This window comes from Salvelinus alpinus, chromosome 23, assembly GCF_045679555.1.
Source record: "Salvelinus alpinus chromosome 23, SLU_Salpinus.1, whole genome shotgun sequence".
NCBI lineage: Eukaryota > Metazoa > Chordata > Actinopteri > Salmoniformes > Salmonidae > Salvelinus > Salvelinus alpinus.
This window is the reverse complement of record NC_092108.1, coordinates 17114074-17134403: the sequence shown is the minus strand read 5'-3', so window position 1 is coordinate 17134403 and position 20330 is coordinate 17114074. Positions and strand designations below refer to the sequence as shown.

At 44.2% G+C, this 20330-nt stretch overlaps 1 protein-coding gene across 2 annotated transcripts in view; it reads left to right on the top strand.

The window, feature by feature from the left end:
* Positions 1-20083, top strand: part of LOC139550370 (ephrin type-A receptor 3-like) — a 196223-nt gene extending 176140 nt beyond the window's left edge. The window contains exons 15-19 of one of the 2 annotated variants that reach the window (XM_071361234.1): positions 1689-1898; positions 16565-16714; positions 16938-17131; positions 17287-17424; positions 17565-20083. In XM_071361234.1, coding sequence (XP_071217335.1) covers positions 1689-1898; positions 16565-16714; positions 16938-17131; positions 17287-17424; positions 17565-17664 — 792 coding nt within the window. In that variant the 3' untranslated portion in view covers positions 17665-20083. Of the gene's footprint in view, positions 1-1688; positions 1899-16564; positions 16715-16937; positions 17132-17283; positions 17425-17564 lie in introns of both variants that reach the window. The other variant, XM_071361233.1, reaches the window with a different exon arrangement.
* Positions 20084-20330: the final 247 nt, after the last annotated feature.

Genomic DNA, 20330 nt, shown 5'->3' with positions numbered 1-20330 from the left:
ATGTGGAAAACAAATCAAAATATATTTTATATTTAAGATTCTTCAAATAGCCACTCTTTGACTTGATGACAGCTTTGCACACCCGTGGCATTCTCTCAACCAGCTTCATTTTTTTTGGTTACTACATGATTCCATATGTGTTATTTTATAGTTTTGATGTCTTCATTATTATTCTACAATTTAGAAAATAGTAAAAATATTATAAAAAAACCTTTGATGAGTAGGTGTTGTAAAACTATGGGCTAGTAGTGTATCTCCTCTCCCGGTGTTTCAGAAGCTGTGGAGGAAGTTAATTATGTCTTGTTTTGTGAAATGCTGATTGATAGCTCTGTCTCTCTAACCCACAGACTTCCTCCTTTAACAATCTCTCCTTATAGCACTTCCAGTAAGGGATTTGAGAGAGAAGGGGGGAGTGGGGATTGGAGAGTGGAAGGGAGGGAGGGAGACAAAGGAAGGAGAAAGAAATGGGGTGAGAGAGATAATAAGAAAGAGAGAGGGAGAGAGGGAGAGAGGGAGAGAGGGGTGAAAGTGAAATAGAATGAAAGAGAGAGAGAGAGTTAGGGAGAGAGGGGTGAAAGTGAAATAGAGAGAGAGGGAGAGAGGGGTGAAATAGAGAGAGAGAGAGAGAGAGAGGGAGAGAGGGGTGAAAGTGAAATAGAGAGGGAGAGAGGGGTGAAAGTGAAATAGAATGAAAGAGAGAGAGAGAGAGAGGGGGAGAGGGAGAGAGGGGTGAAAGTGAAATAGAGAGGGAGAGAGGGGTGAAAGTGAAATAGAATGAAAGAGAGAGAGAGAGAGAGGGGGAGAGGGAGAGAGGGGTGAAAGTGAAATAGAGAGGGAGAGAGGGGTGAAAGTGAAATAGAATGAAAGAGAGAGAGAGAGAGAGGGGGAGAGGGAGAGAGGGGTGAAAGTGAAATAGAGAGAGAGAGATGCATTGTTTTTGTGACCAGTGCTTCTTCATTGATCTGGGGTCTAATGAAACCTGTGTAACTCTGTGTTTAGCCTATTACCCATAAAACTGATCTCAGAATTATATTGGCTTTTTATGACAGTCATTATGCTCACTACCCAGATCAAACATCGCCAACGTGTGTGTGTGTGTGTGTGTGTGTGTGTGTGTGTGTGTGTGTGTGTGTGTGTGTGTGTGTGTGTGTGTGTGTGTGTGTGTGTGTGTGTGTGTGTGTGTGTGTGTGTGTGTGTGTGTGTGTGTGTGTGTGTGTGTGTGTGTGTGTGTGTGTGTGTTTAAGAGAGCAGTCTTCTTTCTCTTCCCTGTCAGTTTTCATCATCATTTAGCCAGATTATCGTGGAGGGGAATGGGCTCCACTTAAAGAGAACTGTATCTGTATTGCGGTAATGAGAGTGGTAACAGTGGTGATCTGTTCTCAGTGATACAGCCTGCTGTATATTAGTAGAGGAACTGTGGAGAAGGATTTATGAGATAGAGTCAGGCTGGGGGTGTTATTCACAGAGCAGGACTGCTGTGGTGGTAACACAATGTGCATATGTGTGTTCAATGGAATTCAAGCCAATTCAATGAACTGTATTGTTCCCCAAGGGTATATTGTTGCTGGGCTGATGGTGACAACACCGACAGAACATACAACAGCTAACATCTCTCTCTCTCTCTCTCTCTCCATTTCTCCCCCACCCCTCTCTCTCTCTCTGTATCTCCCTCTCCCTCTTTCCAATAGAAACAAGATGGTCAGTTCACAGTGATCCAGCTGGTGGGCATGCTGCGTGGCATTGCGTCGGGCATGAAGTACCTGTCTGACATGAGCTACGTTCACCGAGACCTGGCCGCCCGCAACATCCTGGTCAACAGCAACCTGGTGTGTAAGGTGTCTGACTTCGGCCTGTCACGAGTACTGGAGGACGACCCTGAGGCAGCATACACCACCCAGGTAAGACAGACACACACACTTATACCACATGGGTAAGACAGACACTCACCCTGATACCACATGGGTAAGACAGACACACACACTTATACCACATGGGTAAGACAGACACTCACCCTTATACCACATGGGTAAGACAGACACACACCCTTATACCACATGGATAAGACAGACACTCACCCTTATACCACACGGGTAAGACAGACACTCACCCTTATACCACACGGGTAAGACAGACACTCACCCTTATACCACACGGGTAAGACAGACACACACCCTTATACCACACGGGTAAGACAGACACTCACCCTTATACCACACGGGTAAGACAGACACACTCCCTTATACCACACGGGTAAGACAGACACACACCATTATACCACACGGGTAAGACAGACACACACCATTATACCACACGGGTAAGACAGACACACACCCTTATACCACACGGGTAAGACAGACACCCTTATACCACACGGGTAAGACAGACACACACCCTTATACCACACGGGTAAGACAGACACACACCATTATACCACACGGGTAAGACAGACACACAGCATTATGCCACACGGGTAAGACAGACACACTCCCTTATACCACACGGGTAAGACAGACACACTCCCTTATACCACACGGGTAAGGCAGACACACTCCCTTATACCACATGGGTAAGACAGACACACACCATTATACCACACGGGTAAGACAGACACACACCCTTATACCACACGGGTAAGACAGACACACACCATTATACCACACGGGTAAGACAGACACACACCATTATACCACACGGGTAAGACAGACACACTCCCTTATACCACACGGGTAAGACAGACACACACTCATTATACCACACGGGTAAGACAGACACACACCATTATACCACACGGGTAAGACAGACACACACCATTATACCACACGGGTAAGACAGACACACACCCTTATACCACACGGGTAAGACAGACACACACCCTTATACCACACGGGTAAGACAGACACACTCCATTATACCACACGGGTAAGACAGGCACTACACTCCCTTATACCACACGGGTAAGACAGACACACACCCTTATACCACACGGGTAAGACAGACACACACCATTATACCACACGGGTAAGACAGACACACACACTTATACCACACGGGTAAGACAGACACTCACCCTTATACCACACGGGTAAGACAGACACACTCCCTTATACCACACGGGTAAGACAGACACACACCATTATACCACACGGGTAAGACAGACACACACCATTATACCACACGGGTAAGACAGACACACACCATTATACCACACGGGTAAGACAGACACACACCTTATACCACACGGGTAAGACAGACACACACCATTATACCACACGGGTAAGACAGCACACCCCTTATACCACACGGGTAAGACAGACACACACCATTATACCACACGGGTAAGACAGACACACACCATTATACCACACGGGTAAGACAGACACACACCCTTATACCACACGGGTAAGACAGACACCCTTATACCACACGGGTAAGACAGACACACACCATTATACCACACGGGTAAGACAGGCACTCACCCTTATACCACACGGGTAAGACAGACACACACCATTATACCACACGGGTAAGACAGACACACACCATTATACCACACGGGTAAGACAGACACACTCCCTTATACCACACGGGTAAGACAGACACACTCCCTTATACCACACGGGTAAGGCAGACACACTCCCTTATACCACATGGGTAAGACAGACACACACCATTATACCACACGGGTAAGACAGACACACTCCCTTATACCACACGGGTAAGACAGACACACACCCTTATACCACACGGGTGAGACAGACACACTCCCTTATACCACACGGGTAAGACAGACACACTCCCTTATACCACACGGGTAAGACAGACACACACCATTATACCACACGGGTAAGACAGACACACACCCTTATACCACACGGGTAAGACAGACACACACCATTATACCACACGGGTAAGACAGACACACACCCTTATACCACACGGGTAAGACAGACACACACCCTTATACCACACGGGTAAGACAGACACACTCCCTTATACCACACGGGTAAGACAGACACACACCATTATACCACACGGGTAAGACAGACACACTCCCTTATACCACACAGGTAGGAGAACCGAGAATGTGTTATGTGAAGGATTATTGCATTGAAATCCTTGTTATTGGAAGGCTCATACATGATAGTGCAATTGGAATTTGCTTAGACAGTAAATATTTGTATTAATGTTGTAGCCTACTGTATGTTTGTGAGGAGGAGGAGAGAGCGTGTTAGTCCATATCAGTGCCCCTGTCCTCCCAGTATGTTGTTATTTTCTCTCTTACCTCTCTCATCCACCTCAAACCTCATCCCCATTTCCTCACTCCCTAGCCTTTCTCCTTCTCACCTCTCTCTCCTTTCCTCACTCCCTAGCCTTTCTCCTTCTCACCTCTCTCTCTCATTTCCTCACTCCCTAGCCTTTCTCCTTCTCACCTCTCTCTCCTTTCCTCACTCCCTAGCCTTTCTCCTTCTCACCTCTCTCTCTCCTTTCCTCACTCCCTAGCCTTTCTCCTTCTCACCTCTCTCTCTAATTTCCTCACTCCCTAGCCTTTCTCCTTCTCACTTCTCTCTCTAATTTCCTCACTCCCTAGCCTTTCTCCTTCTCACCTCTCTCTCATTTCCTCACTCCCTAGCCTTTCTCATTCTCAATTCTCTCTCCTTTCCTCACTCCCTAGCCTTTCTCCTTCTCAACTCTCTTTCCTTTCCACTTTCCCCCTTACCCCTTCCCTTCAAATGTCCCCTTTATTTACTTCTTTTTTTGTGAGAGAAAGAGAGAGAGGGGTAGAATGACAAATCACGCGTGAAACAGCCTGTCAGTCCCTGTTAGTCTAAATTGAGACGAGACGGATCGGTTTCGCCAATGTGAAAGCTTTTTTGCTGCAGCTAGCTAGCCTAGCTTGCTGATATTTATCAGACAAGTCACAAAGTGAGGCCTGTTTCTGGTGCATGTATTTCATGATACTTAGTTGCTACAACACCTTGCTACAAGTGGCAACTTTGTTTCAAAGTTTCATCACTTCATTGTAAAGAGACACCATTACTGTGAAAACAGTCGAATCAGATTTGATTTGTCACATGCTCCGAATAGAACATCTTACAGTGAAATGCTTACTTACAAGGCCTTAATCAACAATGCAGGTTTAAACATTTTTTTTTAAATAATAATAGAGCAGCAGTAGAATAACAGTAACTAGACTATATACAGGTGGTACCGGTACAGAGTCAATGTGGAGACTATATACAGGTGGTACCAGTACAGAGTCAATGTGGAGACTATATTATATACAGGTGGTCCCAGTACAGAGTCAATGTGGAGACTATATACAGGTGGTACCAGTACAGAGTCAATGTGGAGACTATATTATATACAGGTGGTCCCAGTACAGAGTCAATGTGGAGGCTATATACAGGTGGTACCGGTACAGAGTCAATGTGGAGACTATATACAGGTGGTACCAGTACAGAGTCAATGTGGAGACTATATACAGGTGGTACCAGTACAGAGTCAATGTGGAGACAATATTATATACAGGTGGTACCAGTACAGAGTCAATGTGGAGACTATATACAGGTGGTACCGGTACAGAGTCAATGTGGAGACTATATACAGGTGGTACCAGTACAGAGTCAATGTGGAGACTATATACAGGTGGTACCAGTACAGAGTCAATGTGGAGACTATATTATATACAGGTGGTACCAGTACAGAGTCAATGTGGAGACTATATACAGGTGGTACCAGTACAGAGTCAATGTGGAGACTATATTATATACAGGTGGTACCAGTACAGAGTCAATGTGGAGGCTATATACAGGTGGTACCGGTACAGAGTCAATGTGGAGACTATATACAGGTGGTACCAGTACAGAGTCAATGTGGAGACTATATACAGGTGGTACCAGTACAGAGTCAATGTGGAGACTATATTATATACAGGTGGTACCAGTAAAGAGTCAATGTGGAGGCTATATACAGGTGGTACCGGTACAGAGTCAATGTGGAGACTATATTATATACAGGTGGTACCAGTACAGAGTCAATGTGGAGGCTATATACAGGTGGTACCGGTACAGAGTCAATGTGGAGACTATATACAGGTGGTACCAGTACAGAGTCAATGTGGAGACTATATACAGGTGGTACCAGTACAGAGTCAATGTGGAGACTATATTATATACAGGTGGTACCAGTACAGAGTCAATGTGGAGGCTATATACAGGTGGTACCGGTACAGAGTCAATGTGGAGACTATATACAGGTGGTACCGGTACAGAGTCAATGTGGAGACTATATACAGGGGGTACCGGTACAGAGTCAATGTGGAGACTATATACAGGGGGTACCAGTACAGAGTCAATGTGGAGGCTATATACAGGGGGTACCGGTACAGAGTCAATGTGGAGACTATATTATATACAGGTGGTACCAGTACAGAGTCAATGTGGAGACTATATTATATACAGGTGGTACCGGTACAGAGTCAATGTGGAGACTATATTATTTACAGGTGGTACCAGTACAGAGTCAATGTGGAGGCTATATTATATACATGTGGTACCGGTACAGAGTCAATGTGGAGGCTATATACAGGGGGTACTGGTACAGAGTCAATGTGGAGACTATATACAGGGGGTACCGGTACAGAGTCAATGTGGAGACTATATACAGGGGGTACCGGTACAGAGTCAATGTGGAGGCTATTAACAGGTGGTACCAGTACAGAGACAATGTGGAGGCTATATACAGGGGGTACCGGTACAGAGTCAATGTGGAGGCTATATACAGGGGGTACCGGTACAGAGTCAATGTGGAGACTATATACAGGGGGTACCGGTACAGAGTCAATGTGGAGGCTATTAACAGGTGGTACCAGTACAGAGACAATGTGGAGGCTATATACAGGGGGTACCGGTACAGAGTCAATGTGGAGGCTATATACAGGTGGTACCAGTACAGAGTCAATGTGGAGGCTATATACAGGGGGTACCGGTACAGAGTCAATGTGGAGGCTATATACAGGGGGTACCGGTACAGAGTCAATGTGGAGACTATATACAGGTGGTACCGGTACAGAGTCAATGCGGAGACTATATTATATACAGGTGGTACCGGTACAGAGTCAATGTGGAGACTATATACAGGGGGTACCGGTACAGAGTCAAAGTGCGGGGGCACCGGTTAGTTGAGGTAATTGAGGTAATATGTACATGTAGGTAGAGGTAAAGTGACTGCATAGATAATACACAGAGAGTAGCAGCAGCGTAAAAAGGGGAGGGGGGGGGGCAATGCAGGTAGTCTGGGTAGCCATTTGATTAGCTCTTCAGGAGTCTAATGACTTAGGGGTAGAAGTTGTTAAGAAGCTTTTTTAACCTAGACTTGGCGCTAAGGTAGCGCTTGCCGTGCGGTTTCAGAGAGAACAGTCTATGACTAGGGTGGCTGGAGTTTGAAGCTGAAGCTCTTAACCTGCTCCACTGCAGCCCCGTCGATGAGAATGTAGTCCACAATCATCTCTTTTGTCTTGATCACATTGAAGGAGAAGTTGTTATCCTGGCACACACAGCCAGGTCTCTGACCTCCTCCCTATAGGCTGTCTCATTGTTGTCGGTGATCAGGCCTAACACTGTTGTGTCGTCTGCAAACCTAATGATGGTGTTGGAGTCGTGCCTGCCCATGCAGTCATGAGTGAACATGGAGTACAGGAGGGGACTGAGCACGCAAGCCTGAGGGACCCCGTGTTGAGGACCAGCATGGCGAATGTGTTGTTACCTACCCTTACCACCTGGTGGCGGGCCATCAGGAAGTCCAGGATCCAGTTGCAGAGGGAGGTGTTTAGTCCCAAGGTCCTTAATCTCAACTACGCATTTCGTCTTCAAAAAGAAAGGAAGACCATTCATTAAAATGCCTTTATTTGTATTGCATGTTCAATGGAAACAAAGTTCGAAACTCTGACGCATTTTGGCTGCAAGGCCTTCGTCAGGGAATACACTGTTTGATCTGAATGCCCGGTCCTCAGTCAGCTGTTCTACAAAGTAATATTCTAAAACTGCCTAGTTTTGTCTCATCTCATGTCGGCTGTTGTATCTGATCTGTGCTTAACAGTGCCCCTTGTCTTCCTACTGGGATTATTGCAGGTTTCGCAACGAAAAAGTTTTTATTGTCTTACCTCTCTCTCTCATCCCTTCACCCCTCGCTCCTCTCACCCGTTTAGTCCATTGTCCCTTCCTTTACCCCCTGGAGATGAAGAGAGAGAGCTCGTTCTAATGCCCCATGCCAGATCAACCCCTTTACCCCCTGGAGATGAAGAGAGAGAGCTCGTTCTAATGCCCCATGCCAGATCAACCCCTTTACCCCCTGGAGATGAAGAGAGAGAGCTCGTTCTAATGCCCCATGCCAGATCAACCCCTTTACCCCCTGGAGATGAAGAGAGAGAGCTCGTTCTAATGCCCCATGCCAGATCAACCCCTTTACCCCCTGGAGATGAAGAGAGAGAGCTCGTTCTAATGCCCCATGCCAGATCAACCCCTTTACCCCCTGGAGATGAAGAGAGAGAGCTCGTTCTAATGCCCCATGCCAGATCAACCCCTTTACCCCCTGGAGATGAAGAGAGAGAGCTCGTTCTAATGCCCCATGCCAGATCAACCCCTTTACCCCCTGGAGATGAAGAGAGAGAGCTCGTTCTAATGCCCCATGCCAGATCAACCCCTTTACCCCCTGGAGATGAAGAGAGAGAGCTCGTTCTAATGCCCCATGCCAGATCAACCCCTTTACCCCCTGGAGATGAAGAGAGAGAGCTCGTTCTAATGCCCCATGCCAGATCAACCCCTTTACCCCCTGGAGATGAAGAGAGAACTCGTTCTAATGCCCCATGCCAGATCAACCCCTTTACCCCCTTGGCACTTCCAGAAGATATAGAAGGACTGGATAGGTATAATCCGTTCAGATCTACAAAAAACCATAGCGGGCAAAGGGTTAGAGGTTAGAATTGGACATATGTATCTTCCTAACTACCCAGCACTCTCCACTCCAGGTGGGTTAGAGGTTGGAATTGGACATATGTATCTTCCTAACTACCCAGCACTCTCCACTCCAGGTGCTAAAAGACCTGCTGGTTTCAAGGTTGCGCCTAACAAGCCCTAATTATTCTAACGAGTTATAAGGCTTAACGAGACATAATGAGTGGTGGGATTAATGTGAATCTGGCTCAGGGTTAGTGGAGAGGAATAAAGTAGCTTGTTGGAGCTGTCAAACTCCTGCCCTATAGGACCTCTAAGACTTGAAGAAGAGGAGAGAGGATGATCCTGTCCAAATACGAACATGGGAATTAAAAACTAACGAGAAGAGAGTGGAGGAACCGGTCCAAATATGAAAATGTGAATTAAAAAGTAACGAGAAGAGAGTGGAGGAACTGGTCCAAATGTGAAAATGTGAATTAAAAAGTAACAAGGAGAGAGTGGAATTAAAAGGTTGTGGAATTATAAAGGTTAAAAAAAGCCAGCAGCAAATATGAAGACATTTCATCATCACCGTGCTGTAATAGGGAAATATAGAAGCTAGCTAGTAGCCGTTGAGAAGATGTTGAGAAGCTAGTAGCCACAGAGAACAGTTTACATGCTATAAATAATGCATTATATAATAACATACAACACAGACATAGCCTTATAACGAATCCTACGTGTAACCCCATTCACTGAGCATTATACACAGGCTGTAAATGGCGTAATAAGCAGCGCTGCACTGCATGGTGCCTCATATGATATGCTCACAAAGACACTTCTCCATCGGTATTCACAGGGAAGTGTTAGAGATGTTTCTTTAATGGGACATTAGCATAGATAGCCCTGGGAGAAGTGTTTCACCTACATCTACCCCCCCCCCCCCCCCCCCCCACACACACACACACACACACACACACACACACACACACACACACACACACACACACACACACACACACACACACACACACACACACACACACACACACACACACACACACACAGACCTACATGCCATAGAGAGGAGAGGGAGGTTTAGTAGGAGAGAGAGGAGAGTAAGAGTGAAGCGAGATTAGGAAGAGATGGAGTGAGAGAGAAGGGAGGGGTAGAGTTAGAGATAAGAGAGATAAGAGGGAAGGAGTTAGAGAGAGAGACCCACAAAGAATGGGATAACAAATCAAACATTGATAAACTCCCATATGTGTTAGGCGAAATACCGCAGTGTCAAATCACAGCAGCAAGATGTACAGTGCATTCGGAAAGTATTCAAATCCCTTGACTCTTTCCACATTTTATTACATTACAGCCTTATTCTAAAATGTATTCAATTACATTTGTTCCTCATCAATCTTCACGCAATACCCCATAATGACAAAGCAAAATTGAGCTCAGGTGCATCCTGTTTCCATTGATCATCCTTGAGATGTTTCTACAACTTGATTGGAGTCCACCTGTGGTAAATTAAATTCATGGACATGATTAGGAAAGGCACACACCTGTCTATATAAGGTCCTACAGATGACAGTGCAGGTCAGAGCAAAACCAAGCCATGAGGTCGAAGGAATTGTCCGTAGAGCTCCGAGACAGGATTGTGTCGAGGCACAGATCTGTGGACGGGTACCAAAAATGTCTGCAACATTGAAGGTCTCCAAGATCACAGTGACCTCCATCATTCATAAATGGAAGAAGTTTCGAATCACCAAGACTCTTCCTAGAGCTGGCCGCCCGGCCAAACTGAGCAACCATCTCTGTAGCACTCCACCAATCAGGCCTTTATGGTAGAGTGGCCAGATGGAAGCCACTCCTCAGTAAAAGGCAAATGACAACCCACTTGGACTTTGCTAAAAGGCACCTAAAGGACTCTCAGACCATGAAAAACAAGATTCTCTGGTCTGATGAAACCAAGTTTGAACTCCTTGGCCTGAATGCCAAGCGTCACGTCTGGATGAAACCTGGCACCATCCTTACGTTGAAGCATGGGGGTGGCAGCATCATGCTGTGGAGATGTTTTTCAGCGACAGGGACTGGGAGACTAGTCAGGATCGAGGGAAAGATGAACAAAGCAAAGTACAGAGAGATCCTTAAAGAAAACTTGCTCCAGAGTGCTCAGGACCTCAGAATGGTACGAAGGTTCACCTTCCAACAGGACCATGGCCCTAAGCATACAGCCAAGACAACGCAGGAGTGGCTTCGGGACAAGTATTTGAATGTCTTTGAGTGGCCCATCCAGGACTTGAACCCGATCTAAGATCTCTGGAGAGACCTGGAAATAGCTGTGCAACGACACTCCTCATCCAACTTGACAGAGCTTAAGAGGATCTGTAGAGGAGAATGGGATAAAATTCCCAAATACAGGTGTGCAAAACTTGTAGCATCATTCTCAAGAAGACTTTAGGCTGTAATCACTGCCAAATTAGCTTCAACAAAGTAATGAGTAAAGGGTCTGAATACTGAATGTTGATATCATATTTCAGTTTCTTTTTTATTATAAATGTGCAAAAATGTCTAAAATTCTGTTTTTGCCTTTTCATTATGAGGTGTGTGTAGATTGATGAGGGGAAAAATAAAGCTGTAATGTAATAAAATGTGTAAAAAGTCAAGGGGTCTGAATACTTTCCAAATGCACTGTTTGACCCGTTGCTATGAGAAAAGGTGAACCAGTGCGGCACAAACAACATTGTAAATACCACCAATATTTATGTGTTTATTTATCTTAACCTACTATTTGTACTTCAACTATTTGCACCTTGCTAAAACATAGCTGACAATATAGTTTATAATATAACCCTTGAAATGTCTTTATTATTTTCAAACCTTTGGGAGTGCAATGTTTACTTTACATTTTTTATAGATTTTTGTTGATGATGTTTTGAGTCTTCTCACTTTTGTTCGTTGTTTATTTTAATTGCTTTGGCAATGTAAACACGTTTCCAATACCAATAAAGCCCCTTTGAATATAATTGAATTAAAAGAGAGAGAGATGAGAGAAAATTAGAGAGAGGGGGGGGGAGTGAGTGAGGGATAGAGTTAGAGAGAAAGCAAGAGAGAGAGTAAAAGTGGAGCGAGATGAAGAAGAGAGAGATGAGAGAGGGAGAGATGTACTGTAGATGGAGACTGCTCACTTTGTCTCTTTCATTTGACTTTGACTAGAGAGCTGGGACTATACGAGTGCAGTAGTAGAATGTTAAAACACTGGTGTGATCCGTGTAGGAGTAGGAGTGCAGCATTAGCAGCATTTTAAAATAGTGGTGTGATCTGCATAGGGAGCCAAACAGGCATCCTAATGCTGTCTCCTTTGTGCTTGTTATACACAGTCCCCATGCCTTTTAAAAGCCTGTTTTCTGCTGAAACTATTCCATATGAAGAGTTTCTTAAAATCTTCTGAAATTTTGGTAAATTAGCTTTTATTGATTAAACAGAGATTGGTTTGTTTTTTCACTATCTATTCATGGCATGAGGTTGTCCAATGACAGAAGTGGTTTCATCACTTGATGGTTTCATTTTAGAGAGACAAATAGTTACGTATTTTTGCAACACGTTAGACAGTACCAGTCAACAGTTTGGACATACCTACTCATTCAAGGGTTTTTCCTTTATTTTTACTGTTTTCTACATTGTGGAATAATAGTGAAGACATCAAAACTATGGAAAAACACATATGGAATCATGTAGTAACCAAAAAAGGTTAAACAAATCCAAATATATTTTATATTTGAGATTCGTCAAAGTTGCCAACCTTTGCCTTGATGACAGCTTTGAACACTCTTGGCATTCTCTCAACCAGCTTCATAAACTGGTCACCTGGAATGTATTTCAATTAATTGGTGTGCCTTGTTAAAAGTTAATTTGTGGAATTTCTTTCCTTCTTAATGCATTTGAGCCAATCAGTTGTGATGTGACAAGGTAGGGGTGGCATACGGAAGATAGCCCTATTTGGTAAAATACCAAGTCTATATTATGGCAAGAACAGCTCAAATAAGCAAAGATAAACGACAGTCCATCATTACTTTAAGACATGAAGGTCAGTCAATCCGGAAAATTTCAAGAACTTTGAAAGTTTCTTCAAGTGCAGTTGCAAGCGCTATGATGAAACTGGCTCTCATGAAGACCGACATAGGAAAGGAAGACCCAGAGTTACCTCTGGTGCAGAAGATAAGTCCATTAGAGTTAACTGCACCTCGGATTGCAGCCCAAATAAATGCTTCACAGAGTTCAAGTAACAGACCCATCTCAACATCAACTGTTAAAGGAGACTGAGTGAATCAGGCATTCATGGTTGAATTGCTGCAAATAAATCACTACTAAAGGACACAAATAATAAGAAGAGACTTGCTTGGGCCAAGAAACACGAGAAATGGACATTAGACTAGTGGAAATCTGTCCTTTGGTCTGACGAGTCCAAATGTTAGATTTTTGGTTCCAACCGCCGTGTCTCTGTGAGACGCAGAGTAGATGAACGGATGATCTCCCGGATGATCTCCTCATGTGTAGTTCCCATCGTGAAGCATGGAGGAGGAGGTGTGATAGGGAGGGGGTGCTTTGCTGGTGACACAGCCTGTGATTTATTTAGAATTCAAGGCACACTTAATCAGCATGGTTACCACAGCATTCTGTAGCGATACGCCATCCCATCTTGTTTGCGCTTAGTGTGACTATCATTTGATTTTCAACAGGACAATGACGCAAAACACACCTCCAGGCTGTGTAAGGGCTATTTGACCAAGAAGAAGAGTGATGGAGTGCTATATCAGATGACCTGGCCTCCACAATCACCTGACCTCAACCCAATTGAGATGGTTTGGGATGAGTTGGACCGCAGAGTGAAGGAAAAGCAGCCAACAAGTGCTCAACATATGTGGGAACTCCTTCAAGACTGTTGGAAAATCAAATCAAATGTATTTATATAGCCCTTCTTACATCAGCTGATATCTCAAAGTGCTGTACAGAAACCCAGCCTAAAACCCCAAACAGCAAGCAATGCAGGTGTAGAAGCATGGTGGCTAGGAAAAACTCCCTAGAAATGCCAAAACCTAGGAAGAAATCTAGAGAGGAACCAGGCTATGAGGGTTGGCCAGTCCTCTTCTGGCTGTGCCGGGTAGAGATTATAACAGAACATGGCAAATATGTTCAAATGTTCATAAATGACCAGCATGGTCAAATAATAATAATCACAGTAGTTGTCGAGGGTGCAACAAGTCAGCACCTCAGGAGTAAATGTCAGTTGGCTTTCCATAGCCAATCATTAAGAGTATCTCTACCGCTCCTGCTGTCTCTAGAGAGTTGAAAACAGCAGGTCTGGGACAGGTAGCACGTCCGGTGAACAGGTCAGGGTTCCATAGCCACAGGCAGAACAGTTGAAACTGGAGCAGCAGCACGGCCAGGTGGACTGGGGACAGCAAGGAGTCATCATGCCAGGTAGTCCTGAGGCATGGTCCTAGGGCTCAGGTCCTCCGAGAAAGAGAAAGAAAGAAAGAGAGAAAGAGAGAATTAGTGAGAGCATACTTAAATTCACACAGGACACCCGGTAAGACAGGAGAAGTACTCCAGATATAATAGACTGACCCTAGCCCCCCGACACATAAACTACTGCAGCATAAATACTGGAGGCTGAGACAGGAGGGGTCAGGAGACACTGTGGCCCCATCCGATGATACCCCCGGACAGGGCCAAACAGGCAGGATATAACCCCACCCACTTTGCCAAAGCACATTCCCCACACCACTAGAGGGATATCTTCAACCACCAACCATCCTGAGACAAGGCCGAGTATAGCCCACAAAGATCTCCGCCACGGCACAACCCAAGGGGGAGCGCCAACCCAGACAGGAAGATCACGTCAGTGACTCAACCCACTCAAGTGATGCACCACTCCTAGGGACGGCATGGAAGAGCACCAGTAAGCCAGTGACTCAGCCCCTGTAATAGGGTTAGAGGCAGAGAATCCCAGTGGAGGGGAACCGGCCAGGCAGAGACAGCAAGGGCGGTTCGTTGCTCCAGCGCCTTTCCGTTCACCTTCACACTCCTGGGCCAGACTACACTCAATCATATGACCTACTGAAGAGATGAGTCTTCAGTAAAGACTTAAAGGTTGAGACCGAGTCTGCGTCTCTCACATGGGTAGGCAGACCATTCCATAAAAATGTAGCTCAATAGGAGAAAGCCCTGCCTCCAGCTGTTTGCTTAGAAATTCTAGGGACAATTAGGAGGCCTGCGTCTTGTGACCGTAGCGTACGTGTAGGTATGTACGGCAGGACCATATCGGAAAGATAGGTAGGAGCAAGCACATGTAATGCTTTGTAGGTTAGCAGTAAAACCTTGAAATCAGCCCTTGCCTTAACAGGAAGCAGGTGTAGGGAGGCTAGCACTGGAGTAATATGATCAAATTTTTGGGTTCTAGTCAGGATTCTAGCAGCTGTATTTAGCACTAACTGAAGTTTATTTAGTGCTTTATCCGGGTAGCCGGAAAGTAGAGCATTGCAGTAGTCTAACCTAGAAGTAACAAGAGCATGGATACATTTTTCTGCATCATTTTTGGACAGAAAGTTTCTGATTTTTGCAATGTTACATAGATGGAAAAGCATTAGATGGAAAAGCATTACTCATGAAGCTGGTTGAGAGAATGCTAAGGTGTGCAAAGCTGTCATCAATGCAAAGGGTGGCTACTTTGAAGAATATAAAATATAAAATGTATTTTGATTTGTTTAACACTTTTTTGATTGATATGTGATTCCAAGTGTTATTTCATAGTGTTGATGTCTTCACTGTTATTCTACAATGTAGAAAATAGTAAAAATAAAGAAAAACCCTTGAATGAGTAGGTTTGTCCAAACTTTTGACTGGTACTGTAGATACTCTTATCCAGAGCGACTTACAGTTAATGTATTAATCTTAAAATAGCTTGTTGAGACAACCACATATCATAGGCAAATGTACAGAATACGAACATTACATTCCAGCTACAATGTATATATATATGCATTCAGCAACAACAAAAACGTTTTAATACACAGCTAAAATGTATTAATAAAAAATCTGAGAACACTAATATTTTACACATACATGAAGGTACCCATAAGCAATCATTTCTCATGAAAAAACACAAATGTGAAAAATTGTCGGATATAAACTCTTCATATACTCTTCTTTTCTCTTTATTTTCCCTGTGAACAACAAAGTAAAAAAGGCTTGTGAAAGATGAGTGAAAAGGGAGAGATGGAGGAAGGAAGTCAAAGCACTACTGCGTTCTCTCTGTTGGTGTGTGAATAGAAAGAGATGCTCTGTGTTTGAGGGTTTTAATCAATAAAAAGTATGAGGTAGAACCGTAACTCTGTTGTGTGTTTCCATGCAGTTATTTGAGCTTTCCTACCTATGCCTCCACAACGTGCATTGTTCACTCTCTCTTTCAACTCAATTCAATCATTTGCCAAAGTAGAAATTAATGAATTCTAGTTGTTTAAAAAATATATTGTATCAGCCATTCAGCAATGTTTTATTAACCCTTTCTAAATGTTTTATTAACCCTTTCTAAATGTGTTATTAACCCTTTATGATCATCTTATTAACCCTTCCAGGGAGGGAAGATCCCCATCCGCTGGACGTCTCCAGAGGCTATTGCCTACAGGAAGTTCACGTCAGCCAGTGATGTGTGGAGCTACGGCATCGTCATGTGGGAGGTGGTCTCATATGGAGAGAGACCCTACTGGGAGATGTCCAACCAGGATGTGAGTAGTTCCATTATAATAAAGCACAGTGTCGGTGTATAGCTGATATGGTAATGATTCATCAATGATTTACTCTTGATGGCTGTTCTTGTCAATCGTGGGTTGGTTTGGCGTAGAAGCTCGGTGGACTCAGTTGGCTTTCTCTCCCATACTCGGTAGATGATTACTGTGATTGACTAAGGACCATCTAATCCTCCTCTATTTTTTATTTCTTCCCCACTAGGTGATCAAAGCGATAGATGAGGGTTACCGTCTTCCGGCCCCTATGGACTGTCCTGTGGTCCTCCACCAGCTGATGTTGGACTGTTGGGAGAAGGGCCGCAGCGAACGGCCTAAGTTTGGCCAGATCGTCACCACCCTGGATAAGCTGATCAGAGATCCAGCCAGCCTCCGAGAGCTGGCGAACAGCTCATTATGGTGAGTGGGGCCAAAACCACACGCACAATCAGAACCACTGTAGATCCAGTCTTCAAGCACACACTGTCAGATCCATAATAAACTATTAGAACTAGTACTGTATCTGGACTGTCTTATTTAAAGAATGTGTATATTCTCTCCTGTTTGCCCAGCAGGGAAGACCCGACCACTCCAGAGTTCAGTGTGAGTACGATGGAGGAGTGGCTGGATGCCATCAAGATGGGACAGTACAAGGGGAACTTCACCAGCGCTGGATATGTCACCCTGGACTCTGTCCTCTACATCAGCATCAGGTGAGAGACATGGGCAGAGCTGGCCTGGGGGCTAGGGTTGGAGAAAAGAGAGTAGGAGTAGGCAGAGCTAGAGAAAAGAGGAGTCTGTTGTCAATTTTGTCATTTTGTAAACTCCCTTCTTCCTCTGTCCTCTCCTCTAGTGAGCTCGTTAAGATGGATGTGACCTTGGCGGGTCACCAGAAGAAGATCATCTCCAGTGTCCAGATCCTTCAGTCCCAGGGGACCCACGTCCAAGTATAACAGTTTCCCTATAGAGACACACTGGGAGGGAATGCCAAAATGGATGCTCTTCTCTGAGTTTACCCATTGAGACACACTCAGATTGAGCCGACATGGACATTCTGGGTTGGGTTTCCCCATACAAAGACACTGAGATGGAGCCGTAATTTACGCTTAGCTCCTTTATTTCCTCTTTGTAGTTTCACCATTCCACCGGTCCTGGATGTTTTGATAGCGTAGGCACTTCCAGCTTCCGTCCACGCCTTCAGAGGCCTAGCAACCCAGCAACCTAAGATACCAGGCTACAACCAAGACATCTTAGTCCATATCAACAACAACAATAACAAAACTAAAAAATAACAAAAAATACAATTTGATTATAATTATCATCATTGTCTGTGAAGTTTCGTGTACAGTTGTTTTTATGGTTGTTTCTTTTTTCTTTTTTTGATTAGCTTTGTTTATTTTCCACATAGTTTACATGACCAATATTGTATATGTATAGATAAGCGTTTACAAGAGGTGTGTGTCAGTCCGCCAGTCTAGAAAGTAAAGTTGTTATCGCCAGGCAACGCAGGTGGGCTGTTCCTTCCTGGTGCATGTGTTGTCAGGCCCCTCCTCTTTCTCTAAGCCCCTCCCCACAATGCTATTGGACCAATCATGATGTGTGGGGGAGATAGGAGAAATAGAAAGATGTGAAAATATGAGATGGGGATGTCTATTCATGGTCTCAGAAGACTTCCGTTGCGTTTGGCCAGGGATAGATACATGTAGGTCTTCCATAGCCACGACTTCCAGACTCACACAGTTCACTTGAATGAGATGCCCTACCAGATTTCATTTAGTACGGCCTACAGCAGCTACCTATAGGTTGCAGTTAGTCAGAAACCTGCAGTTCAATACAGTGTTAGTGCATTTTCTGCATTTTCTGAAGAGTTGGCCTCCTCAGTTGGAGAAGCTTACTGTAAAGGTTTGTGACAGAAGAAGAGCAAAGTAGATAATCTGTGAAGTTGACACTGTTTGCAATGTATATCTGTTTTTCAGATGTTGTGCCATGTATAGTTAGTATTGCTCTGAAATGTTGGGCTATGTCAGACAAGCAGGATTGGTTGTGAGGTAGACTTGACTTGAGTGAGGTGAGTGGTGGTTTTTGCCTCATTTCACCCCTGATTAATATGGGTTCAGTCACAGTTTGTGCTAACCACCTCTGTTCAGTGACTAATATGGGTTTAGTCACAGTTTGTGTTAACCACCTCTGTTCACTGACTAATATGGGTTCAGTCACAGTTTGTGCTAACCACCTCTGTTCAGTGACTAATATGGGTTCAGTCACAGTTTGTGCTAACCACCTCTGTTCAGTGACTAATATGGGTTCAGTCACAGTTTGTGCTAGCCACCTCTGTTCAGTGATTAATATGGGTTCAGTCACAGTTTGTGCTAACCATCTCTGTTCAGTGACTAATATGGGTTCAGTCACAGTTTGTGCTAACCACCTCTGTTCAGTGACTAATATGGGTTCAGTCACAGTTTGTGCTAACCACCTCTGTTCAGTGACTAATATGGGTTCAGTCACAGTTTGTGCTAACCATCTCTGTTCAGTGATTAATATGGGTTCAGTGACAGTTTGTGCTAACCACCTCTGTTCAGTGACTAATATGGGTTCAGTCACAGTTTGTGCTAACCATCTCTGTTCAGTGATTAATATGGGTTCAGTGACAGTTTGTGCTAACCACCTCTGTTCAGTGACTAATATGGGTTCAGTCACAGTTTGTGTTAACCACCTCTGTTCAGTGATTAATATTGGTTCAGTGACAGTTTGTGCTAACCACCTCTGTTCAGTGATTAATATGGGTTCAGTCACAGTTTGTGTTAACCACCTCTGTTCAGTGACTAATATGGGTTCAGTCACAGTTTGTGCTAACCACCTCTGTTCAGTGACTAATATGGGTTCAGTCACAGTTTGTGCTAACCATCTCTGTTCAGTGATTAATATGGGTTCAATCATAGTTTTACTAATCATCTCTGTTCAGTGATTAATATGGGTTCAATCATAGTTTTACTAATCCTCTCTGTTCAGTGATTAATATGGGTTCAGTGACAGTTTGTGCTAACCATCTCTGTTCAGTGACTAATATGGGTTCAGTCACAGTTTGTGTTAACCACCTCTGTTCAGTGATTAATATTGGTTCAGTGACAGTTTGTGCTAACCACCTCTGTTCAGTGATTAATATGGGTTCAGTCACAGTTTGTGTTAACCACCTCTGTTCAGTGACTAATATGGGTTCAGTCACAGTTTGTGCTAACCACCTCTGTTCAGTGACTAATATGGGTTCAGTCACAGTTTGTGCTAACCATCTCTGTTCAGTGATTAATATGGGTTCAGTCACAGTTTGTGCTAACCATCTCTGTTCAGTGATTAATATGGGTTCAGTCACAGTTTGTGCTAACCACCTCTGTTCAGTGACTAATATGGGTTCAGTCACAGTTTGTGCTAGCCACCTCTGTTCAGTGATTAATATGGGTTCAGTCACAGTTTGTGCTAACCATCTCTGTTCAGTGACTAATATGGGTTCAGTCACAGTTTGCGCTAACCACCTCTGTTCAGTGACTAATATGGGTTCAGTCACAGTTTGTGCTAACCACCTCTGTTCAGTGACTAATATGGGTTCAGTCACAGTTTGTGCTAA